Source organism: Macaca mulatta, chromosome 1 (genome assembly GCF_049350105.2).
Source record: "Macaca mulatta isolate MMU2019108-1 chromosome 1, T2T-MMU8v2.0, whole genome shotgun sequence".
In the NCBI taxonomy this organism is placed as follows: Eukaryota; Metazoa; Chordata; class Mammalia; order Primates; family Cercopithecidae; genus Macaca; species Macaca mulatta.
The window spans coordinates 14,842,037-14,867,675 of record NC_133406.1 but is presented as its reverse complement, the minus strand read 5'-3'; the positions used below and the strand labels follow the sequence as shown (position 1 = coordinate 14,867,675).

At 46.7% G+C, this 25,639-nt stretch overlaps 2 protein-coding genes across 3 annotated transcripts in view; one reads left to right on the top strand and one right to left on the bottom strand.

The window, feature by feature from the left end:
- The window catches only part of LOC114678869 (uncharacterized), a 40,358-nt gene extending 26,778 nt beyond the window's left edge, over positions 1 to 13,580 (bottom strand). For both annotated transcript variants that reach the window (XM_077986285.1, XM_077986294.1), the window contains exons 1-2: positions 12,412 to 13,580; positions 6,323 to 6,443 (exon numbers count right to left, since the gene is read on the bottom strand). In XM_077986285.1, coding sequence (XP_077842411.1) covers positions 13,101 to 13,580 — 480 coding nt within the window. In that variant the 3' untranslated portion in view covers positions 6,323 to 6,443; positions 12,412 to 13,100. The remainder of the gene's footprint in view (positions 1 to 6,322; positions 6,444 to 12,411) is intronic.
- The window catches only part of SLC35F3 (solute carrier family 35 member F3), a 108,159-nt gene continuing 95,818 nt past the window's right edge, over positions 13,299 to 25,639 (top strand). The window contains exon 1 of the mRNA XM_001111982.5: positions 13,299 to 13,654. Within this exon, the coding sequence (XP_001111982.2) occupies positions 13,579 to 13,654 (76 nt within the window). The 5' untranslated portion in view covers positions 13,299 to 13,578. The remainder of the gene's footprint in view (positions 13,655 to 25,639) is intronic.

Genomic DNA, 25,639 nt, shown 5'->3' with positions numbered 1-25,639 from the left:
CAGGGCCGTGTTTTAAACAGTGGCAAAGAAAAAAAGTCAAGAGACAAGGGGGAAGTCTTGAATTGTGTCATAGTTTGTTCATTTGAGCTTTAACATATCAAAACCAAATAAATTTACACCAAGGAGTATTTATATTGATAAACAATATGTAATGGGAAAGCACAAACCCATTTATAAACACCATATCTAAATAATAATTTCTAACCAGTGTGCCCTGAAGCTGATGCCTGTGAATGACATGCTGACAGGGATGAAAGCAATGCGTTGAGGGCTGTTTGGCTGTTTTTCCCACTACTGTGCCAGAGCACGAGCCTCCTTCTTGGGCGGGAGCCCTCCACATTTCAAGCAGCTGCCATTCCAAGGTGCCAGGGCACCACAGAGATTGGCCAGGATGTGAGGAGATGGCTTTTGCTCCTGTCTAAGACAGATAACAATACAATAGCCTCTTTACTCACGCATACTCAAAGGAAAAGTCAAAAGCCATATGTCAGCTGAAATGAAGAGATGGGGGAGAGAGCTAGGAAAGGCTGCAGTGAGGTGAGGCTGGAGCAAAGACAGAAGCATCCTAAAGAAGCGGCAGGCAGAAAAGGCAACTAACTGCTCCTTGCTAAACCACCAATAGAGAGCTGTCCCTGGGTGGAAGAGCAACCAATGACTCTCCCCAGCTCAGAGCCCTAGGTATGGATTCCTTCATTCCTGAAGGAATGGTTGGGGAAAACCAATACTGTTACTAAAAGCATCTCTCACCTTCTCCTTTCTCCATGTTTCATTACCATCATGTTCTGAAAATGTAAATTGCAAGAAAAAATAAAAGGGATGTGAGAAAACAAAATGTTTAAAATATGGAAAATGGGAGTGATTATTTACTTTTGATGCTATAATAAACATACTTATAAAAAGACAAACGGACAATGACATTAAAAGCACAGACTTAAAAGAATTTTACATTTTAAAAAGAAATTCTAAAAATTTTTAAAGTGAAAAAGGTTTCCTTCTTGTCTTACACATTCTAGTTCATGAAGACGTTTCCCATTTTTATTATCATTTGTATCTGTTTACAAGAGGCTCATGTTTTAGCCCCCTTAAACTATTCTTAAGCATCAAGAATGGTTTTGGCTGGGCGCAAGGGCTCACACCTGTAATCCCAGCACTTTGGGAAGCCAAGGTGGGAGGATCATGAGGTCAGGAGTTCGAGACCAGCCTGACCAACATGGTGAAACTCCATCTCTACTGAAAATAGAAAAATTAGCCTGGCATGCTGGCATGTGCCTGTAATCCCAGCTGCTCAGGAGGCTGAGGCAGGAGAATCGCTTGAACCCAGGTGGCGGAGGTTATCGTGAGCCAAGATCACACCACTGCACTCCAACCTGGCGACAGAGCAAGACTCCATCTCAAAAAAAAAAAAAAAGATGGTTTCAACCCAATCCCCCAATGAACTGAATTTTAAAAGTAGACAGCCTTCTCTGTCAGAGAAGGCTCAAGGAGAGAATGACTCACTGTTGTTACCTGTGGTAGTTAGAAAACATGAAAACTTTTAAAAAGTGGAAGTTTATTCCATTTTTTTCTGAATATATGTGAGCTAGGTATAGATCTTATGTAGATAACATATGTACACTTATATGTTGACTGATATGATCTCCATAAGGGAATACGTAGTATGCGTAACGATTATGTGGGCTGTCAGATGCATGCCTTTTTTCCTCTCTAGCATTTTCCCTGTGTCATTGAATCACTTATTTTCTTAGCTGTCTTATATTCTTTTGTGTAAATACACCATACTTTATTTCCTATTTCCCTTCTGATGGACATTTAGGTTATTTCCAGTGTATTAACAGCAATAAAACTTGGATGAACATCTTTGTAGCATATCTATATTCACATCAGATTATTTTTTAGAAAAAAGAAGTTTAAAAATAGAAACAGTGAATAAGAGGCCAGAACTTTGATATATATTATCAACCTTCAAGAGGGATATATCAATTTTTATTCTCATCAGCAGTGCATGGAATTTCTAAAGATAATCATCTCAAAAGCAAAACAAAGATTGACAAACACCCAAAACCAAATTTGGACTAGATCATGTTGAAAAGTTCCCATCAAGCTAGAACATTATTATCTTGTTGATACACTCGGACAAACACAAACCCTGCGTGATTCCTCTGCCAAGGGCTCTGGGCTGGTCACAATTATGATGGCCCAAAGCTTCACCTCAGATGCACCCCTGGAGCCCTGAGGAGCTCACCTTTGTCCTAGTGCCTAAGGAGCTATTTGTTAAAAGGTAGTTTAGGAATCCACAAGCCAGAAATACTGAGGCACCAACTAGATACTTTTAGGAACAAACCACGTATACATTTAGTCCTCCAAACCCTGCCAGGAACTCTAGGGAATTATTGGGAATTCAGTTGACTTTTTGCCGTACACAAACAAATCCATCTTTGGGAAAAGGCATGACTCACAGTGGCTCAGTCAGGAGCAGGACACACCTCTACACCTCATCTCTTTTTGCTTTCGTCCAGCTTTGGCAGGACCTTCTCTTTCTGCTTCATAAAAGGAACAGTCTTTGCCTTAAGTAGGATTTTGGGTTGTTTGCTTCCTTTTGCAAAAAGCGAGGTGTGTTGCTCAAATCTGATTAAATTTTGGAACATCTTTCTCCCATTTTCCTGCAGCTACTCTTCTGGTGACAGGTGCAACTTCTTATGAATAAAACTAACTCTAAATGCCCAGTGTAAGCCAACAAATATGTGAAAAACAAGGGAGAAAGAGCCACCCTCAGTGCTTATTGGTGGAAAGACATAATTATTTCTTTGGAGCACTTTATATTTTTTTGGCCAATAGGGTCATTTAGCAATCTGTGACATGCAAAATTTTCACTCTCATTCAGTGAGTTCCCAGGACAGTTCTAGCGGACTTGGATGGGCCACACTCTGAGGTAATGGTCTCAGCATGTCCTGCCTTCGGGAAGTATTACTGATCACAGCTCACCTTCATGGTTACTACGCAGAACATAGCACCAGGAGCAGAATGTCTTCTTTCAGTGAGGTGGTAGCCCAAGAGACAGTGCTCAAAATTGCTTGAACCGGAGAGGCAGAGGTTGCAGTGAGCTGAGATCGTGCCACTGCACTCCAGCCTGGGCAACAGAGTGAGACTCCATCTCAAAACAGAGAGAGGATGCCTGAGAACAGCTAGCACCAGGAATGCTGGAGTTGTACTCCCTCCCACTTGGAGAATCTAGGCTTACCGGACTCCACTGGGGCTTTGACCTTTCTCTGAAGCCAGTCTGAGGGGCATAAACAGCTAGAAGCCTAGAGAAGGGCCCGAGGGCTTCCAATGAAAGAAATTCCGCCAAGAGTCAAACCCAGTGCTATGAGCAAGTTGTTGTTTGAGATGGAGAGAAGCGTGCACCAATATCCAGAAGAAAATTCCTCACTAGAGGCAAAGTAAGCCAGCACCAAGCCCTCAGGAAAGCAAACAGAGCAAGGAAGAGGGTTTTAGGAGCCAGAAATCCAGGGGCCTCCCCCTGCCTGAGCAGATAGCAGAAGACACTCCCCAAGAGGCTCCTCTTGCCTGAGATGACCAGGGGAGTGGGGGGCGCAGGGATCCTTGTAGAGGAAGGAGGAGAAGAAGGCTATGTTGGGAGGAAGGACCTGCCGGTGAGGTCGCGCTGTGGATGAGGAGGAGGGTGTGGGGAGGGAGAACTTGCTGGTGAGGATGTTACAGGGATGAGGGGCACGTGGCAGCTGGGGGAGCTAGGAAATGTGGAGAGGCAGGGAGATGTGATAAGTACTTTTCAGCACCTCTCTGTGTGACACTCCATAAACCCACTGCACCCCTCCTACATGAAAAACACTGCAGAGCTTTTGTGATCTTTGCAGGCATCTGGTGTTTATATGATGAGTGAAGCAGCAGAGCTGGGTCAGGTATTAAGAGGGCCTGGTTATTTCCTAGATCCACTGGCCTAAGCAGGCAGTCGGGGAGGAGAGCCAGTTTCTCTGGTAGCAGAAAAGAAGCCAGCGGGGGATGAGGGGCCATGTGAGGAGCAGGCTGCCCAGAGGCAGCCAGCACCCAAGGGGTTCTCACTGTGCAGCCCTCCTTTGAGTCATGGCAGGACTTTCCTGGTTCCTGGCAGGGAGCGGGGGGCTATTTCCAGAGGGGGGCTATTTCCTGTGGGGCGGCTATTTCCAGGGCTCACGTTGCCTACCTCCAAAGACGTGCCTACCTTGACCCCTGGAAAACTCCTGCTTCTTTCTGCCCTAGTGACTTTCTATGCATTCATTCACTCAACAATGATCATTGATACCCTGTTTACAGCCAACTCCGTAGAGAGTTGACAGCCCAGCAGGAAGCTGGAACAAGTATACAAATAACTTCAGAGCAACTCAGAACATGATGGCTGCCTTTGGAGAGAGGCAGAGGGCTTCGCAGTGCATAGGAGACCCCCATCTCAGAGACCAGGACTTCTGAAACTGGGTCTGCCCAACGTTAGGCCTCTGAGAACCTCATTGAACAAGACCTTGCCTGCAGGTCCTGGCCAGCCTATGCTCAGGAATAACTAAGGAGTGGAGTCGCAGCTACATCCTTCCCAAATCTGGATGTCTTCCTCCAACTCAAGCCCAGCCTGAGGGCCAATCCCCTTGATTCACCCTTGGAAACAGACACCAGCCAAGGGAGCCGTCTCCTGGCATTGACAGGGATCCGATTTAGGTCAGTATTCTAGTTCCCACTCCACAGAGGAATCTGACTGGAGGCCAGCTGTGGTCGATGAGTCATCCGGAACACAAGCAGCAGCTATTTCCGAACTAAATGGCATCTGATCTCCCTCCTCACCTTGAGTCCAGTGCCCTGGTCTCCAAAAAACACTTCCTCTGACATCAAGCCAGGGAGAGAGACACAGAGACCTGAGCAGAGGGGAGCCACCGTTGCTTCATCACTCCTGGTGCCATGCAGGCGGCAAAGGAACATCTGGGATAAAGCAGGCAATTCTAATAGATTCTCCCTCCTTCCTTTCTCCCTCCCTCCTTCCTTCCTCCCTCCCTCCCTCCTCCTTCCTTCCTACCTTCCCAGCTGCCTTCCTCCTTCCTCTTTTCCTCTTTCCTCCCTTTCTCCTCCATCTTTCCTCCTTCCTTCCTCCCTCCCTCCCTCCTTCCTCTCTCCCTCCCTCCTTCCTCCCTCCTTCCTCCCTCCTTCCTTCCTCTTCTTTCCTTCCTTCCTTCTTCTTTTCATCTTTCCTTCCTTCCTTCTTCCTTCTTCCCTCCCTCTCTCCCTCCTCCTTCCTTCCTTTCTCCCTCCCTCCTTCCTTTTTTCTTCTTTCCTTCCTTCCTCCTCCCTCCTCCCTTCTTTCCTCCCTCCTTCCTTTCTCCCTGCCTCCTTCCTCTTTTTTCTTTATTTCCTTCCTTCCCTCCTTCCCTTCTTCGTTCGTTCCTTCCATCCTCCCTCCCTCCCTCCCTTCCTTCCTCCCTTCTTTCCTTCCTCCCTCCTCCTTCCTTTTTTCCTTCACACCCTCATTCCTTTCCTCCCTCCTCTTTTCCTTCTTCTCACTTGGAACACCTACTATATGAGCCATATACTGTTTTAGGCACCAAATCAGAGATGACCCTTTCCATTATGTAAGAGACTGAAAATAAAGACTGATGTATATTGATTCTTACTATTTGCCAGGTACTATTATAACCACTTTACATATATTAATTCTTTTAATCTTCACCACAGCCAAATAAGGCAGATACTATTATTATCTCCATTTTGGAGAAGAGACATCTGGCTGAACATGGAGAGATGAAATAGCTTGCCCAAGTAAAACCATGTATAAGCAATGCCCCCTTTCTGTACCAGTTCACGCTATTGGAAGAAGTTTCTGGAAGCTGGCATGACCACTTCCCAATGGGAAGGGAGTATCATTTCTTGAGTACCTGCTGTGTGCTAGACACTGTGTTAGTCCCCCGACACCCCCAATCTCTATGTTGGCCACCCAGCTGACCTCTGGAAGGTCCCAGGAAAGGGAGCCTCACTCTCCCCTAGGGGTCCAACCTAGGAACTCCCTCCCAGCAGTGCCACTGCCAGGGTGGTGCCCTGCTCAGCTTCCACTGTGCCATGGTGCACTCCTCCAGAAACCGGCATCCAGTGTTCGCCGCTGAGCACAGGACAGGCCCCTGACTTGGATTCACAGAGGAAGGAGGCAGACACCCTGCCCCCATCTCCATGCCTCTGTTTTGGTCGTCATGATCCTGACTCTGGACTCCAGCATCACCACAGGGTCAGCTGCTGTGTGTCACCCTGAGAGAGTCCGGAGGGCCAGGGAATGAGTCTGGAAGCCCAGTGGTCTCACCTCTCAATGTCCTGTCCGCAGCTGGAGTTACTCAGCCTTGGTGTTCCTCCCTAGAGAAAGAGGACGAAGCTTCATGGAACCCTAGTAGGTCTGAGTTTGTCGTACTGAGGCATGTTGCTGCCTGGGGAAGAAAAGAGACATGTGAGGTTCTTGTTTTCCTGCCCTTGCACTTGGAGTTATTGAAAAGGATGTCAATGATCCCTGCCAGGTGAGGGAAAAGAGCTGCCCAGTGCATGGGAGTCCATTACTTGGCCATCGTTAGGCTTTCTGTCTCTCCTGTTGGACACGCCAGTGCTTGCCCCACTCAGAAGGCTTCTGAATATTGTGGACTGATGTACTGGGGTGAAATTCCACATCTGGTTCCACTTTAAGTGATTATTTTTAAACATTGGTAACCATAAAAATTATTTGTTATTCTCACTATTTAATACAGTAACGGACTATTAAACAGTGTTGATATTTCAGAGTAAATTAATTAAAGTGGTCTGTTTTCTGACTGTTGAAAACCATAGCTGGATTTAACATTTATGAATTTATTCTGAACACATGAAGTAAAGGTCTTCACATAACTTGCATGAATATAATTTTAACAGTACTTTTCCTCCTCTCTCCTTCCTTCCTCCCTCTTTCTTCCTTTCTCCCTGCCTCTTTCCTCTTTTTTTATTTCCTTCCATCCTTCCTTCCTTCCGCCCTCCCTCCCTCCTTCCTCTTTTCTTCTGTCCCTCCTTTCTCCTCAAAAATCTATTGAATTAACTGGAGACAGGAAAGATAATGTTAAGGTCTTTGTTGGCAGTGACAATTGTAACACATAGGAAAATAATTTCATACACCCCACATTTTAAAGGCTAACAGGACCTAGGAGATTATCTAGTTGATGTCTTTCTAAACTTTCTTTTAGCCATGACGTCTCTTTTATAAACCAAATCTAACATAGGACCCCAACAAATAAAAGTAGAGTTTGCAGAGACCAAGAAATAGTTTGCACTGGGCATGGTGGTCGTGCCTATAATCCTAATGCTTTGAGAGTGCGGGGCAGGAGGATTGCTTGAAACCAAGAGTTTGAGACGAGCCTGGTGTCACAGTGAGCTCACATCTCTACAAAAGAAATAATTTTTAAAAATTATTCAGGTGTGATGGTGCACACCTGTAGTCCTAGCTGTTCAGGAGACTTAGGTGGAAAGATTGCTTGAGCCCAGGAATTCAAGGCTGCAGTGAGCTGTGATCACATCATGGCACTCCAGCCTGGGCAACACAGCAAGATCCTGTCTCTTTTATAAAAGAAAAAAGAAAAGTATACAGCTGGAAAACTGCCAGAGGGGTCCAATTCTTTCAGGCCCAAATCAGGAAACTGAGGCCAGAAGAGACTTGGCGACCACTCAAGGTTGGCTGCTTCTTCCTGGAGGAGCTGGAGTTCAAACTCAAGATGTTGGCTATACTTTAAGGCATTTTCCATGCTCCGTTGGTCTCAAGGGAATCGTGAGTATCACTTAACTCTAGCAAATGGATTGATGCCTTATTGGAATCGTGCAGTGGGACCATAGATATTTACATACCCCTGCGTGGGAATGAAGAGACCAGAGGCCCCTGTGGATGGCGGATGTGTGAACCAGTCCAAGTAGGGTGAGAAGAGGCTGTTCACACAACCCAGGCTGGAATTCTGTACTGGGAAGAAGAGTAACAAACCTCCAGAATCCATGGAATCAGGTGGGCCCAATGTAGCTACCCTCTTCCTGATGATCAGCCCCGGCCTGTCTGCTTTCTCATTCTAAAGGGCCATGGCTGGGTCCTCACCCTGGGGGTCACAATTTCAACACAGCCCCCTGGGTCGTCGAAGAAACTGGGCATTTTGACTCCTTTCTTATCTAGGACTCCTTTCTTACTGCTTTTCACTGTGGTTTGCATGTGAGGAGCTGGGAGGAGGCAGGGAGTATAAAACTTACACTCCTGGCATGTGAGCTCTGCATCTGTTCCCTTCTATATCTACCCAGCACACCCACTTCAGTATCCAGACCTCTGCTGAGATCACAAAACCCAATCACTCTTCGTAAGTCTGCCATACCAGACTACCATAAATTGTCATTAAATACCCATCCAATTCCCAGCCATATCAATGAAAAAACAAACAAGAGAGTAGGGCTGGTGATAAAGAACAGGCTTCTATCAGAATAGACACCATCGCACATCGCTGAGGAGATCCTTGGCTTTGATGAGCAAACTGTTGCACAGTACACTCTTAGAAGAAGACAAGGAAGACCTATTTAATGAGTAAAATCTGAAAAAGTCAGCCCAGTTCCTTTTCCCAGCTCCTGTAATACTAAAGTCAAGACAGATAGGTGCCCAATGATCTCATCCCGATATTATCTCATGCTAACACCCTCAAAAGAGGAATAGGGGTCAGAGGTCAAATGACCCATCCTTTTGTCTGGATATTATTTATACAGTATTGTTGCCATTGATATATCAGGGGTCTCAGCTCTCTTTGTTGGAAGAAGTATTGGCACTTTTTTGGTGGTGGGGGGGGAAATGTGAGATTGGAGTTTTTGTGAGATTTGAGTTTTTAGGTGGGGCTTGGGCAATTTCCTAAGTATCCTAGAATAGGTTATTATGGCCTGACTCCAGTGAAGCCATAATAAAAAAAGCTCCAGTGAAGCTTTAAATTGTTGGAATTCTCAAAACAGTAGTGCATGCTTATACACCAGTACACCATTAGCTTCTTGGATAATTTTGTTTATGTGAGTTTTTACATAGGCATTCCCACCACATCCCACTCCCAAAAAGAAGTGTTCACTTAAGGAATATTCGTACTCATATGGTCAAGCAGACAGAAACCTCCTGATTTGAAAAGGAGTATGGAAAGTTTGGTTTTTTGAGGGGTAGCAGGGTAGAACAGGGGCAGCTGTTGAAACACAACAGAGCAGACAGAGCATATAGGACTGATGGGGTTGAGAATGGAAAATGAAAAATAGAAACAGCATAGAGTGCTTAAAATTAAAGGAAAGAAGTTAAGATGGCAATTAGTAACTCCTCTTCGGTAAGCAGAAGTTAACAGACATGATAAGGTGATGACCTCCCAAGTATAAAAAACTCCTGGGATAAGCTGCATGTGAAAAAAAGGATTTAGTGGTCTTTAACAGTATTTGTTAGCTATTTGACTTTATACACAGCATTGCGTTAAACAGAAAGTAGATATTTTAAAAACAGACAAGTATTTTTTGAGCACTTGTGATATGGTTTGGCTGTCTCCCCACCCAAATCTCATCTTGAATGCCCATGTGTTGTGGGAAGGACCTACTGGTAGGTAATTGAATCATGGGGGCAGGTCTTTCCCATGCTGTTCTCATGATAGCGAATAAGTCTCATGAGAAATGATGGTTCTATAAGGGCGGGTTTCCCTACACAAGCTCTCTCTTTGCCTGCTGCCATCCACGTAAGATGTGACTTGCTCCTCCTTGCCTTCCAGCAAGATTGTGAGGCCTCCCCAGCTACATGGAAATATAAGTCCATTAAACCTCTTTTTCTTCCCAGCCTTGAGTATGTCTTTATCAGCAGCATGAAAACGGGCTAATATAGTAAATTGGTACCAGTAGAGTGAGGCATTGCTGAAAAGATACCTGAGAATGTGGAAGTGACTTTGAAACTGGGTAATAGGCAGAGGTTGGGACAGTTTGGAGGGCTCAGAAGAAGATAAGAAAATGTGGGAAAGTTTGGAACTTCCTAGAGACTTGTTGAATAGCTTTGCCCAAAATGCTGATAGTGATATGGACAATGAAGTCCAAGCTGAGGTGGTCTCAGATCGAGATTAGGAACCTGTTGGGAACTGGAGCAAAGGTGATTCTTGGCATTTTGCCTCTGCCCTAGAGATCTGTGAAACTGAACTTGAAAGAGATGATTTAGGGTATCTGGGAGAAGAAATTTCTAAGCAGCAAAGCATTCAAGAGGTGACTTGGGTGCTGTTAAAGGCATTCAGTTTTATAAGGGAAGCAGATCATAAAAGTTTGGAAAATTTGCAGTCTGATGCAATAGAAAATTTGCAGCCTCAATGCAATAGAAAGGAAAATCCCATTTTCCAAGGAGAAATTCAGGCCAGCTGCAGAAATTTGCATATGTAACAAGAACCTGAACGTTAATCACCAAGACAATGGGGGAAATGTCTCCAGGACATGACAGAGGTCTGCACCACAGCCCCTTCCATCACAGGCCTGGAAGCCTAGGAGGAAAAGATGGTTTCTGGGGCCAGGCCCAGGGTCCCCATTCTGTGTACAGCCTAGGGACTTCGTGCCCTGCATCCAAGCTGCTCCAGCAGTGGCTGAAAGGTGTCAACATAGAACTTGGGCTGTTGCTTCAGGAGGTGTAAACCCCAAGCCTTGGTAATTTGCATGTGGTGCTGAGCCTGCAAGTGCAGAAAAGTCAAAGATTGGGGTTTGGGAACCTTTACCTAGATTTCAAAGAATCTATGAAAACACCTGGATGCCCAGACAGAAGTTTGCTGCAGGGGTGGGACCCTCATGGAGAACCTCTACTAGGTCAGTGCAGAAGTGAAATGTGGGGTCAGGGCCCACATACAGAGTCCCTACTAGGACACTGCCTAGTGGAGCTGTGAGAAGAGGGTCACTGTCCTCCAGACCCCAGAATGGTAGATCCACAGACAGCTTGCATTGTGTGCCTGGAAAAGTCACAGACACTCAATGCCAGCCCGTGAAAGCAGCTGAGAGGGAGGCTGTACCCTGCAAAGCCACAGGGGCAGAGCTGCCCAAGAACATGGGAACCCCCCTCTTACATTGGCATGACCCAGATGTGAGACATGGAGTCAAAGGAGAGCATTTCAAAGCTTTAAGATTCAACTGCCCTGCTAGATTTTGGACTTGCATGGGGCCACTTCATTCTGGCCAATTTCTCCCATTTTGAACAGCTGTATTTACCCAATGCCTGTACCCCTGTTGTATTGAGGAAGTAACTAATTTGCTTTTGATTTTACAAGCTCATAGGTGGAAGGGACTTTCCTTGTCTCAGATGAGGCTTTGGACTGTGGACTTTTGACTTAATGCTGAAATGAGTTAAGACTTTGAGGGATAGATGGGAAGACAAGATTGGTTTTGAAATATGAGAATATGAGATTTGGGAGGGTCCAGGGGTAGAATGATATGGTTTGGCAGTGTCCCCACCAGATGTCATCTTGAATTCCCATGTGTTGTGGGAGGGACCCACTGGGAGGGTTATAAGTTCAGGCTTTTGAATAGTTCACACTTGGATTTAAATCCCTGCTTGACCAGTTACTCATTCTGTGACCTGTGACATTATCCTCTCAGCCTCAGTTTCCCCATCTATGAAACGAGGTAACAACAATCTTACAGAGCTTTTGAGAGTAGGATATGAAATTATTTATGTAAAACAGTTAACATAAATAATACATAAAGTGTGCTCAAAAATGTGTCCAATTATTATGTGATATATGTTTAGTTACTATATATAATAAATGTTATTGTTGAACTTGATGGAACACATAGAAGTATTATTTTGCAGTAAAAAGATCCTCTTTAATATACAATATATAATTCTTTTGCTGTAAGCTTATTTGAGTTTAAATTTTCCAAAGAAGGAAATGGCTTATTGGCTTATTGTAGTGTCATCACTAGGAGTCTTGGAACGTTTCCTGTAAGAGGCATATGATGTGGAGGGGTACCACTAGAGGGCTCTGCAGGGACCCTGAATACCTTTTCCTTGGCTGTAGTGATGGAGAAGCAACTCTGAGAAGCCCTGACCTTTTGGAGATCAGAGCCATTCCATTCATTACAGCTGTTCAAGAGGGCAAGTAATAACAAGAATGCCACAAGAGCAACTCCTAGGAGCCACTTCTGCCAGAGAGCTGGGGGGTGCAGGTGGATGTCACCAGAAACAACTGGTAGGTGCTGAGCTAGGAAACCCTAATGCTTGAATTTCCCTCTCTCCTGTACCACTCCACAGAGCTACCCTTGCGGGGACTTGAATGACATAATACAATGAAATTTTAACTTTGAGACAGGAAACCGGATAGTATTGAAGGTTCTGAAATTCTAGGCAAAGACCTAACCAACAATAACAAGAAAACCCACCTTGAATCTCAACTGATCCTTGAGGCTGCGACCCAGACGGATGTTTGGGCATGTGTAACGGAGATGAGCACAAGGCCCTGGGAGTTCTGGGGCTGCGTGAGCCCTGTGTGTCCTACATGCAGGGATGATGGCAGGGCACCTCTGATGATGCACTGTCATGGGATAAATGCCCCTCTGGACTCAGTGGTCACTCAGGGATTGTGCTGGCAAGTGATGCAATAGGTATATATCATAGCTTTTTAACGAGCATCATCGACCAGTAGCTTACAGCTGTGTCTGAGTGACAGCAGTGAAGCCGGTGCCTGCAGAGGCAAATGTCAGACCTGCAGCTGAAGCAAGAACCTGGGACCTGGGCAGAAAAGGAGCTTTCCTGCTACCCAGGTGAGTTTGGATCTCCAGACTGAGACAGTGGGGTGGGAGCAGAAATCACTTCAAGCATTTGTTTTCTTGTGGCTGTTTTGCTTCTGTGGTGTTTGAACCACCCCCTGCTCCACCCTGCAGAAAAAGAGCTGTCCACGGGGCCGGACAAGATAATGTGCCTCTAGACTCAAGAAGTGAATGCCAGCCTTAGGAAGCTTTGCTTTTTTCCAACTATCCCTGTGAAATAATTCAGGACTTCGCACAGTGAAGAGTCAACTCTCAATCCAAAGTCAAGCACTTCCCTTTTTAAACTTGTGCAACACTGAGGCTTAAGTTCTCAGGGTCTCCCCTCCGCAGGCGCTGGTCCTTTTAAAGGGCTCCTCAGGGAGGTGGTGGACAGAGGCTGCAGTCAGGACCTGGCTGGGAGGAAGAGAGGGATGAGGGCTGCGGGGCTGGGCGTCCCGGGGAGGAGGGCGGAGCAGGTGAGCTGCGGGGTGGGAGCAGGGAGTGCACTTGTACGTGACGTTGGAGTTTGCAGCAACCTCCAAGTAGGAGGCTGTGCGCGCGTGTGTGTGGAGTGGCTGCGTGGCCGGGGAGGATGTGCGCTGCAGGGTGGCCGCCGCAGTGAGCAACGCGGCGACCGGAGCCCGGCGGGCAGCCGGGGAGGCCGGGACTGAGAGGGGCGAACCGCTGGTGCTCCCCGGCGGCGGAGGGCCGCGTCGGCCACGGGCCCGGGAGAGGCGCGCTCCAGCCGGCCCCAGGATGTAGGCGATCGGCGGCAGCGCTCCTGCAGGCGGCCAGCTCATCATGAAGAAGCACTCGGCCCGGGTGGCCCCGCTCAGCGCCTGCAACAGTCCGGTCCTGACCCTCACCAAAGTGGAAGGTAATGCGCGGCCGCCGCGCCCCGGGGGTCCCTGCACCCTAGCCGGGGGATGCTGCCACCCTGAGGGGGAGCTGCCTGACTGCGGGGCGCCGGGGCTGGGGGTGCTGCTCCCCAAGGACGCGGCTCCGCAGTGCAGAGCGCCGCCGTCTGCGTGGGGGGACCTAGCAGCTTCGGGGGCTGCCCTGAGCTCCCTGGCGAGCAGGAGTGAGCTGCTGCGGCGAGCGAGCACCCGGCTCCCCAACCCTCTCCTTCCTGGGCAGCACCCAGCGCATCTGGCAGCAGCTGCACCCTCACCTCCATCCCAGTTTGTCCTGGGGCTCTTGTCTGTTCGGCAGGAGGGGGTCGTCCAGCCGCTCCCAGTGTCCCCTCACCGCACACACACTTGAGTTGCCTGGGTGTGGAGCTCTGTGCCGCACCCCCAGGCCGACCAAAGGTGCTGCCCGTGGCTGGTAGAGGTGGGAGAGGGCTGCAGCGAGCTAAGGACACGTCTCTCCTGCCTGTTCCGAAGCCTTTCCGGCCGCCAGCCAAGTGACTGCCCTGCTCTTTGGGAATGGGCGGGGCGCACAGGTGAGGGAAGAGCCAGCACCAGGCTGTCAACAGGCTCTTTTCCTGGCCCTGGAGAGGGCTCAGATGGGCTGTGAGAGGGCCCCAGCAGGTGTCCTCCTCCTCCCCGTGTTGTCCTTTCTGCCTGGAACTGCTCTCACCCAGGAAATGTGAGCCAGAGGGCAGGGGAAGCAGCAGCCCACCAAGGAAAGCTTCCTCAGACACAGCGGCTTCTGCTGGCCTAAGGGGCCTGGCTTTCCAATGGAGAAGGGGGCAGAGGGACCAGTCCCAGTTCTTAACTCCTCCTCCCAGGAGGCAGAGGTGGAATGACTAACTCCCTCTCCCAGGAGCAAGCCACCTTGGCCAGGTGAGGCAGGCCGACCATCCCCTAGGTCCCAGGAGCTGCCCTCTAGGCCTTTGCTTGTGCTGAGCTAACAGAGCCCATGAGCATCAAGCGGTGAGTGAGGGGCAGCCATGGGCTGGGACACAGCCTGACTTCTGCTGTTCCCGGGAAGCCTGGACTTCTCTAGGCTTCTGTGGACCCTGCTTCCCACTCATGATTTCTCATTTATTACAATAAAGCTCAGAAGCAGCGAGGACAAGACAGAGGCTGGCTTGGTAATTGTATGTTCCAAGCTCAACTATCCACACAGGCCTGCCTGCAGCTGCCCTAGTACTATGACCCCCATCCTACAGAGGGGCACTTTGAGGCCCAGCAAGGTGGGTTCATGTGTCCTAGACCCACAGTTGGTAGGTGGTGAAGCAGGAATGGAATCCTGGGCTGTCTGATCCAAAGCTTATGCATTTTTTTCAGAACATCAGTTTGCACTGAACTGCAACTACTTACCTAGTTCTCATCATTTTCTATCTTTAGGAGGTTGGTTTTTTTTCCTTCTTGTGGCTGTCTTATTCTCTCCTCCATCCCAACCTCAGGAATGACTTGATATCAGCCATCTACCCCTGAGTTTAGTGCAAGTGCTACCTCTTCCAGGGGTGTGTGTATTTCTAAGCCTTCTCCCAGACATTGCCACATGTATGTGTGGCATACACGTGGCCACATGTATTAGGGAGGGAAGGGTTGGCTATTTATTTCTCTGAGGGAAGCAGGGAGTGAGTGTCTGCTCACGCATAGGGTCCTCATGGGAAGTTGCCCCACTCCTACCTGCTAGTAGGGCAGATCGGTCCCGCTCTCCAGCAGCAGGGGGTCTCCCTGGGACACTCCCAGCCCTCCTTGGGCAGGACAGGTTTGAACAGCACTGGAAGTGGGGCAGGACATGGATGGCGGAGCTACCTGAACTGGGTACTGTGGCCTCAGAGGTGCTGCAGGAGGCAGTGAGTGGCATGCGAGGCACAGGTACTTCCCTATGGCCAAGCCTGGAGGTTGCCTTCAGGGAATGAAAATGAGAATTATCTCCTATTAACCACCCCACCCCCCCAAAAAAAGAAACAAACCCTTAGGGCTGCTGCCAAAAGAGTCTCCTGTGCATACTAACACCAGCAACTGCCTCGTCATGGACTTGGCTTTGGAACTAGCATTTCCTCATAAATGCCTGTGGATAATGGAAATGTATAGTGAACTAAGAAATGGTCAGATTGAGGATCGAGACTGGGCTCTTCCCCTTTTCCAGTTGGATTTGTGTAAATCATGAAAACAGCCTCAGTTTCCTCAAATGTAAAAGAGAAGGAACAACCTACTTCAGCAGGCTGTGAGGAAATGCAATAAGGTAGAGGTAGCTGAAAATGCCTAGCAAGCCCCCAGTTGCGTTTTGCACGGGATACCTACAAGTATCCCATAAAAAAGTCTGCCCATCGGGGCCTGATAAAACCTGCCCTTGGTATGCCTGGCTCACATATAGCTTTTTCTCTCTGCCTGGTTTTTTTCCTTGGTGTTTTTCTTCAGTTTGGCTTTTGGTCTATTTTTTGGAAACCATTTGCATCTTATGTGCCGGTTTTGGAAGTGTTGAATCATTTTGTTTTAACTTGAATGCACAGGGCAAGGTGGTCCCCATGCTGTGGGTGTTTCTGTATGGATGGCAGACAGGCTACAGGCAGGGAATGCAGCCAGCGAGGAATATTTATTAGCTCGCAGAGTGTGTCATCTAAGGGGAGGCAAGAAGGCACCAGCATGTGGTACATATAAAACCAAAATAGAAAAGGCAAAGCTTGGTTAAACTCAAACACAGGAAGATGGGCAAGATGACTTCATTTACTCAACAAACACTTCATCCAACCCTACTCTGTGTCCTGTGACAATGTAGCAAGGCCCTGGAAATGCAAAAAGGAACAATTCTAGCTTCATTCTCTTCACGACATTTTAGTCTAGAGGGGAAGAGACATGCAGATAGATAGATAAATTATCAAATACAAAGTAGTAAGTTCTGATATTGAACTAAAAGCAAGGTGTCACAGGGACACTGAGAGTTGAGCAATCTGAGGGGGCGTTCCTGAGGAGGAGGCCTTCATGAGGAGGAGGGTTTCTACAGAGGAAGCCTTTCTGAGGGGGCCTTTCTGAGGGGGAGACCTTTCTGAGAAGGAGGACTTTCTAAGAAGAGGCCTTTCTGAGGAGAAGATATTCCTGAGGAGAGGAGGTTTTCTGAGGAGGGCTTCTAAGGAGAAGGCCTTCCTGGGGTGGCCTCCTCAGAAAGGTCTCTGAGGAAGAGGCCATTCTAAGAAATAGGCCTTTTTGAGGAGGAGGCCATCTAAGAAGTGAGCCTTCCTGAGGAAGAGGCCTTTCTGAGGAGATATTGCTGAGGAACAGGCCTTTCTAAGAAGGAGCCATTCTAAGGAGGGGGCCTTCCTGAGGAGGAGGCCTTCTGAGGCATCACAACTGAGGCTGGGGGGATATGAGAAAGCTTGTTGGTACAGAGGGGAGGAGAGGCAGTTTCAGGCAGAGAGAACATGGATACTTGGGCTCAGCCCAGAAGCATGAGGAGAGTGGGGCTGGGCCTCAGATAGGGGTTAAGGCTTGAAAAGTATGTTCTGGCGACATTGATGGCATCTGTCATGTCTAAAAACATACCTTGTTTTCACAGATCCTTTGCTTGGCTTTCCTTTCAGAAGCGGAGCATTGATCAGTAGCACATCTCTAATAGACTAGTGTTTACTAGGATCATCTCTACTCACAATCAGCTCATTCATGTTCATTGAAATTTCATTCAATAGGAATTAATCATTGAGAACAGTACAGTGAATTCCCCCAAGAGGCCTGCAGCAAGTAGTGCTGTGGAAAGGGTGAGGGCTTTGGAATTAGATGGACTGGGTCTACCCAGCTCTCTCACTAGGTAAGTGATTTCTGGCTAATGAATAAAGCTCTCCAGGAATCAGTTCCGTCCTAGGAAAGGAAGGGTGATGGTATGTTGCTCTTAATACTCAAATAATAGTTTTTGCTAATGAATGTCTACTATATTGCAGGTGCTATGCTAGGAGAGATTGTTCCATTATCTCTATTTTTTCCCTAAGCAAGGCTAAGTATTGTTATCCAGCTTTATAGATAAGGAAACTGAGGCTCAGAAAAATCATTCACAGAAGGTCCTGTAATTAGAAAACAGGGATCCCAGGCTTCAAATCTGTATCTACCTGGCTGCAAATGTTGCAAAACCTTTGCACAACTCCTTTTCATTTGAGTAGGAAAGAGAATTATATCAGCTCATGGCACTTTGTAGATGTTCAGTAAATGCTCCCTAAAGCTCCCATTGTATGTAATTCCAGCAGTTTGGGAAGGCCCAGGCAGGTGGATCACGAGGTCAAGAGAGCAAGACCATCCTAGCCAACATGGTGAAACCCTGTCACTACTAAAAATACAAAAATTAGCTGGACGTGGTGGTGCACACCTGCAGTCCCAGCTACTTGGGAGGCTGAGGCAGGAGAATCACTTGAACGGGGAGGCGGAGGTTGCAGTGAGCCGAGATCATGCCACTGCATTCCAGCCTGGTGACATAGAGAGACTCCATCTCAAAAAAAAAAAAAAAAAAAAAAACCTCCCACTGTAATATAACTAATATAACTCAGTGGTTGGGACCCCCTTGGGGGCTCACGGGCCCCATAGCTGTGTGTCATATTCTTAGTGCCTCTGCTTTGGGAGTGTTGGGTGGTTTCAGCTGCCCCCAGAGTAGGTCTGACTACCTTATTCCTATTGACAGGATAAGATGGTCATCCTGGAATGCTCAATTAATAGTATATGAAGACCCAGGATGCTGGCCCAGTCCAAGAGGATTCTTGAGAAGTATACTGCCAAAGAGTTTCCCTCAACCCAAAATATTTCCCTGGTTGGCTAGCCCTAGATCTGAAACTCCAGTGGCAAAAGTCATTCATGTCGTGATCAAATATTTTACCTAATATATCCAAGAGAATGAACCAGATGTTTGTAAGGACTCTAGGAGGAGTGAAACATAATCTTTGATCCAATAGAGCTTCCAAACGAGTGAGGAATGTCAGAAAGGCACACCAATAAAGAATGCACACTGAAATGTAATGTGTTTGATTCTGTGGAAGAAGTATAAAGCAAATGCTGCATTTCAGCTGAGGGCGAACTCAGTTCTGGCTGGGATGCAGATGGCCCCTACACAGCACTCTTGCTTGCCATCATTACCCCCTTCTTTGCAAAAATGACCTAATCTGACAGGATACTCTTTCCTACTGAGCCTGGATGTGGCCTCAGAATTCATCTTGTCACCACACTCCAGGTGACGGTTAAACATTTATTGGAACTGCTTTTGCTGGGAGCACAGTCAGGATGGCATGGTAGAGGAGGTTGCCTCTGCCCTGGGCTGTCAGAGGTGGGAGGGGAGAATACAGCATTTCCTGACAGAGGGAGCCACAGACAAAGGCACAGAGCCAGGAGAGGGTGGCGCTGGGAGACCAGCAGGCAGTCCACTGGGCCAGAGCGTAGTGATCAGAAGAAGCAGGAGGAGGGGAGGTTAAGCTAGACCATGGGCAGACGCTGAGGCATCCTGAACGCTGGACTCGGAAGAGAAGATTGAAACAGGGGGAGCCAGAGAAGAGAAGAAAACACCATCTGAGACTGAGAAAAGAGACGGTCATGGGCAGTAGTGGTGTTCAAACTGGGTTATGAAATCTCTTCCATCAGTTGCAATAAGTATTTCTTATTAAAGGAATTAGAATAGAATAAAAACTGCCACTGTCTATCAAATGTAATAAGAGTCAGAGTGGATCCAAGATGCTTTCATTTCAGGGGCGTGTGTGTGTGCTCATGTGTACATGCTCGCATGTGCGTGTCATATTGAAGGTATAGCGAAAAATTTTTAAAACCCTGCTGGAAAGTGTCCAGTGGCAACAAGGAGACATGTTGGGGAGTGACAGCAGCAGTCCACCCATGAGTTCATGGTAATAACCGCAGTAGTAACATTTGCTTCCTCCTCACCGTGAGCCCTTAACCTGGGTTGCCGGATTCAGTCCTCACGACATGCCTCTGCAGTGGCTCCTAACGTAATTCCCACTGTGCAGTGAGGAATAGGATTGCAGGGTAATCAGGTAACTCACTCTTTGAGAGAACTGCCACATGGTATGCCCACATCCTAACCACTGTACCATCTGATGGCAAGGACGAGGACAGGATAGAGGAGGAATCAACAGGCCGTGGTGAGAGTGTGAAGTAGGAAGGCTGAAAAGAGCCATGAAATACGGCTTTGAAGATTATGCCTGAACAATTGTGGGAATAGAGATGCCATTAGCAGTAACAGTGAAGATAGGAGGGGAAACACATCTGGGAGGGAGAAATGGGGGAGTCACATTTAGAAAAGTTGAGTTTGAGGCCAATGCCTGCAAACACAGATGTGTAGCAGGCAGGGAGGTGGCAGAAAGAGGCGTTGAAGCCTGAGGAACCAATCAGGTGATATGGAAATAAATGGGCAAAGACAGAATCCTGGTGACCGTGAACATTTAGGAGATAAGGGAGTCGGGAGAGAAGTTTGACCGTCCAGACCAGAGGACTCAGATAGTACTGTGGCATGGAGACCACCGGAAGAAAATCGAGAAGAAAGAGAGAGAGTGATGTGTCAGATCCAGCCAAGAGAGGGTGATTTTGTGGAAACAGTTTTAAGTGGGTGCTGGTCTGCAAGCCAGATTGCAAGGGTGGGCGGGGGCATTACTTGGTTGAAGTGTTTGACAGTGAGGGAGGTTTGAGAAGCTATGCTGTCTTAAGAGGGAGGGAGATAACTTTTGAGAGAGCCAGGCTGATTCCAGGGCAGGTCTGAGGTTGCCCGGAGAGAAAGATAATTGATGCAAAAATTAATGCACCAGTGGCCTAGAGGAAGCAGCATACCAGGGGAGGAAGCACAAGACAGAGAAAGGGAATGATCGTCTTTGAAAAAGAGCAGAGAAAGCTTAATGGGCAAAGACACAGAGAATCATGAAGACGCAGAGAGGGGAAGCTAAGGGAGCCGTGCTGGTGACTTTGATCTTCTTTGTAATGTAGGAAGTGTCATTGTTTGCCGCAAATGATGGATGGGGCTTAAAGACTTGAAGAGGTGGGAAAGGGTTCAGAACAGCCCTATTGGGACAGCCAAGAAGAGATTTAATTCTTAAAAGCCTTTTTGGCGCATAATACATTTCCATTGGTTAAGACATCGTGTAGCTCAGGAGAAGGGACTGGAGGGAAGAACACTGGATGAGGTGTGGGGACATTCAAGTGTCATTTTCTGCTCCTCCATTAGCTAATTAATATATTGGACATGCCACCTGGCCTTTTGCAGCCTGGGCTTCTCCTGCTACAAAGAAAGAGGATTATAATAGATCTTCCATTGTCTCTTTCAGCAGGAACATTCTAAGAGTCTATTAAGTTGCTTACTCGTTAGCAGAGATTGGTTTATCTGATTAAAACCCTTCATTAGCTATAGTCAGAGAGCAGAGCTTTGAGGAATTGAGACCAGGAACAATAAGGAATCGAGCATGTGCATGTATGTGAGCATATGTGTGCATGCAAACAGGTGCTCTTTCTGAGAGTAGATTTTAGCATTTGAGCAGGGGATGGAAAGACTAGCTACACGAGTACAACTTGCTCCACGAGACGGAACCCCAGATGATGAGATGGCATAAAAAGAGGTACAGAAGGATGCCAAAGAGAGGCTGTGCAACTTCCAAGCTTTGCCTGGGGCTGGTCCCAGTCTCCGTGTTTCTGTGTTAAAGCCTCGATGCCCAGGAATGAGCTGAGACATGTCACCCATTGTTGGTTCAGAATGTCTATCCTTGGGTAGGAGATTAAGCCTGAGAGGTCATGTTTAATACCTTAAGACCAACCCCACCTTGGTCCTTGACCAAGCAAGTTTAGTCCTGCCTTGTTGATGTACAATGACTCTGCTGAGAACTGGAGGTATGTTTGAGAGAACGGTGTTTTAATTTTGCTCTGTTCTGCTCATTTTCATCTAACACTTCATCCACCAAAACCCACACCTCTTCTGACTAGAGGATCAGAGATGCCCCCATCCCCCCATAGCCGTCCAGCACTGCCATGGTGAGTCTTGTGGGCCGGCAACTCCACAGGAGAAGGCTCCAGCATGCCCCTCTTCCTCAAGAGCCCTCAGGCTGTAGCAGTGGGCAGTGTCTTTGCCTGGAGGTACTGTCCTATCTATAACCTGCCCTCCTATAAAACTGTGGTTCATCCTTTGCGTTCCAACAGCCAAATTTCAGTACACATAGAAGCCAAAGAATCTGGAGATGCTAACAATCGATGAGGAAAAACACCAGCAAAGAGGAGTATGCATATTTGTCTGGGTTTTGTGTGCAGGTCATTAGCAGCACCAAAACATCACCAGGTTTACCAACTGTGAGTACCGGCTGTGTCTATGGAGGCATCATGTGCCCAGGCCACAGAAAATGGTGAAATTCCAGGAGACTGCACAGGCCATAACTAGCAGTGCATATAGATTAAAACTGATGCCCTCAAGTTCAGATGTTTTCAGACCAAGTATTAAAACACAGTGCTCTGCTTCCTCCCAAGGGGAGGCATTGACTCTTCCCCCAAGGCACAAACAGTATTATTTAAGGCTTACCCATACCCTGTCAGTTTCTCAAGAGTCATGATTCACCTTAAGCTGAGTACATTCCAGGACTGTCTTAAATCCACTGCATGAAGTTATTCAGCCCTTTGAGAGTTATTCAGGGACCTCTAAGGAAATGGAAGTGAGGTAGAAATGCCGATTTAGATATCTGATTACTGAGATGGTGATGATGGGTGGGAAAACTGAGCTGGATCAAGACCTGACTCTTACCAGCTCTCAGACTGCTTCAGAGTAGATCAGATGCATCTCAAAGAAGCCTCCACCACTCCATTCCATCCCCAAAAAGCAACTTTTGTTCACCTCCTAATTCTTTATCCTAATAAGAAGAATAATTTCCCAGTGCAAAACACTAGTTTTGTTTTTAAACACAACTTCACAACTGCCATGTTTTCTCCCAACTCTACACACTGCCTCCAGAAATAACTTTACAACAAAGATTCAAGCAATTCACATGAGGCAAACAAATATAAGATAGCATATAATATTTCTAATCCAATAAAGTTATTTCTTCTCCTAATAGGTTATCAAAATAAATACTCTGCCATCTGTAGCATGTCATACACATTCTGCAGAGTGGTGGCTCTTAGTCCAGCTTTACACCTTCTCAAGCACAGTACACTCTCTACTGTAACCCCCTTGTATTAGCTAGCACTGCCATAACAACATATCATAGACTGGATAGCTTTTAAAAAGGGCATTTTTTTACTCACAATGCTGGAGGCTGGAAATCTGAAATCAAGGGGCTGGCAAATTTAATTTCTGGGGAGGGCTCTCTTCTTGGTTTGCAGACGGCTGCCTTCTGTGTCCCCACATGACCTCTTCTCTTGATGTGTGTATGGAGAGAGAGAGATAGAAAACAAACTCTCTGGTGGCTCTTCTTCTAAGGACACTAATCCTACCAGATTAGAATTCCATCCTTATGACCTCATTTAACCTTTTTTGGTTTTTTGTTTGTTTGTTTTTGGAAACAGGGTCTTACTCCTATGCCCAGGCTAGCGTGCAGTGGCATAATCACTTGTCATTGCAGCCTTGACTTTCTGGGCTCAGGCAATCCTCCCACCTCAGCCTCCCAAGCAGCTGGGACGATAGGCAAGCACCACCATGCGCAGCTAATTTTTTGTATTTTTTTTTTTTTGTAGAGATGGAGTTTTGCCGTGTTGCCAATAGTGGTCTTGAACTCCTGGGCTCGAGCGATCCACCCATCTCAGCCTCCCAAACCTCTGGGATTACACGCATGAGCCACTGCACCCAGACTCTTTAATTTTAACTACTTTCTTAGAGGCCCTGTCTCCAAACACAACCACACTGGATGTTAGGGCTTCAGCACATGAATTTGGGAAGAACACAATCACTCAGTCCATAACGCCCTCTTTCCAGAACAGCAAATCCTAGTGCAGAGTCCCATACATACTCAGTCTCTTCCATGTTATAAATGTGTTTCTGTCCTCTGCAAACCTGAAGTCCCTCTTTAGTGACACGCAGTTCTGAATGAGGTGTTCAGCACCATGACCTTGGTCAGCTTTCAAAGGGGACAACGAGAGGAATGAGAACATTCTCGATTCTCGTTGATGCTCTGGAGTCAAACAGAACCAAGGTAAAACTGTGCCTTAGCCTCTCACTGATTTGTACCCTTGGGATATTAACTCTCAGAACCTCAGCTGTCCAATATGCAAAAGGGAAATAATCTTACTGATCTCCACCATCGTGATGGGTATAAAAAGATATATAACATCTATTGGCAGAGATTGCGGTGTATGTATCGGGTGTCTAACCACCACTTGCCCCTTTAATTCTCTATTCTCTTTCCTTTTCCTTTACCTATGGTCAACATCTAACTTCAATTATCCATAGATTCTGTTCTTTCCCTGGAACCTGTGCTAGTCAGGAACATGACTGGGGCTTCGGCCCCATGTGAATGGTGGCAGTGTTTTCTGACCCAAAATCCAGGAATCCATATGGATGATCTGGCAAGGGCAAGTGGGTTGGGACATGTGAAGTGCGAATTGCTTTGGGATGTTCGGGGCACGTAGTTGGCCTTATATGTGTGAAAGCCTTTTCTGCAAGTCTCCTCCCCTTTCCTCTACATCACTGCCTAAAAATAATGTCACACATAAATTCACTGAGCAAGTATTTAATGAGTAGAAAAGACAAACAAAGACTGAAATGGATTGTTTGGAAGATAAGTTACACTTGCAAATGGCCATAAACAAAAGCTTTCTTCTAAGCTTCTCATTTTGCAAAAGCTATTTAGTTTGTTGGCCAGGTCCTGGGATGGTGTACTCATCAGTAATCAATAAATGGGAAAGTTTTCATCAGACCCTGTCTTTCACGCAGTCTAGGAAAAAGGGGCAGGAGTTGAGGGATGGAAGAAGGTGGAACTGTAGTTTCCAGAGCAGCTCTTAATTGTGTCCTGTTTGGAAGCAATTAGATGCCCTTAATCCTCTAAGATATGGGTACTTGAAGCACTGCCACTTGGACTAAGCAAGCTCTATGAGGGAAAAGTTGTATCTGCCTTGTACCGCAAAGTAGGTGGTCAATTAAGATTTGTTGAATGAGTGGCCTAAAAACTAGTCCACCCAAGATAAATAAATATATATCCACACAAAGACTTATAGGTGAATGTTCATAGCAGCATTCTTCATAGCAGCCCCAAACTGGAAGCAATCTAGATGTCCATCAATAGATGAATGGATAAGCCAAATTTGGTATATCCATACAATGGAATTCTCTTCAGACATCAAAAGAATGAACTGCTGACACATGCTACAACATGGATAAACCCCAAAGACATGATGTTAAATGAAAGAAGTCAGATGTGAAAGTCTGTATATGTATATGAAATGTTCAGGATATGCAAATTATTATAGAGACAGAAAACACATTCATGGTTGCCTAGGGTTGAGGGTGGGAACAGGGAGAACTTCAAATTGGCACCAGAACTCATTTCGGCATGATAGAAATGTTCCAAAACGATGCTATGGTAATGGTTTCACAAATCAAATTTGCTAAAACTTACTGAGTCGTGTTGTTAACTGAATTTTATACTATGAGAATTATATCTCAATAAAGCTGTAAACAACTAAAATAACTCTATAGCCCTTACTGAGATAGATGTCAGTTGCGAGGCATCATCTCCCATTTCCTGTGCAATTCTATCTCCTTTGCGTTAGAAAGGCTTGGTTCACACCAGCCAGCTGGTGGTCTTTGATACCCGCTCTGGGTCCCTTACCCTAAAGAAAGGACTTGATAATGTGAATGACGAGTTAATGGGTGCAGCACACCAACATAACACATGTATACATATGTAACAAACCTGCACGTTGTGCACATGTACCCTAGAACTTAAAGTATAATAAAAATAAAATTAAAAAACAAAAATGAAAGAAAGGACTTGAGCACTTTCTAAGGGCAAACTCCCTGGAGACTT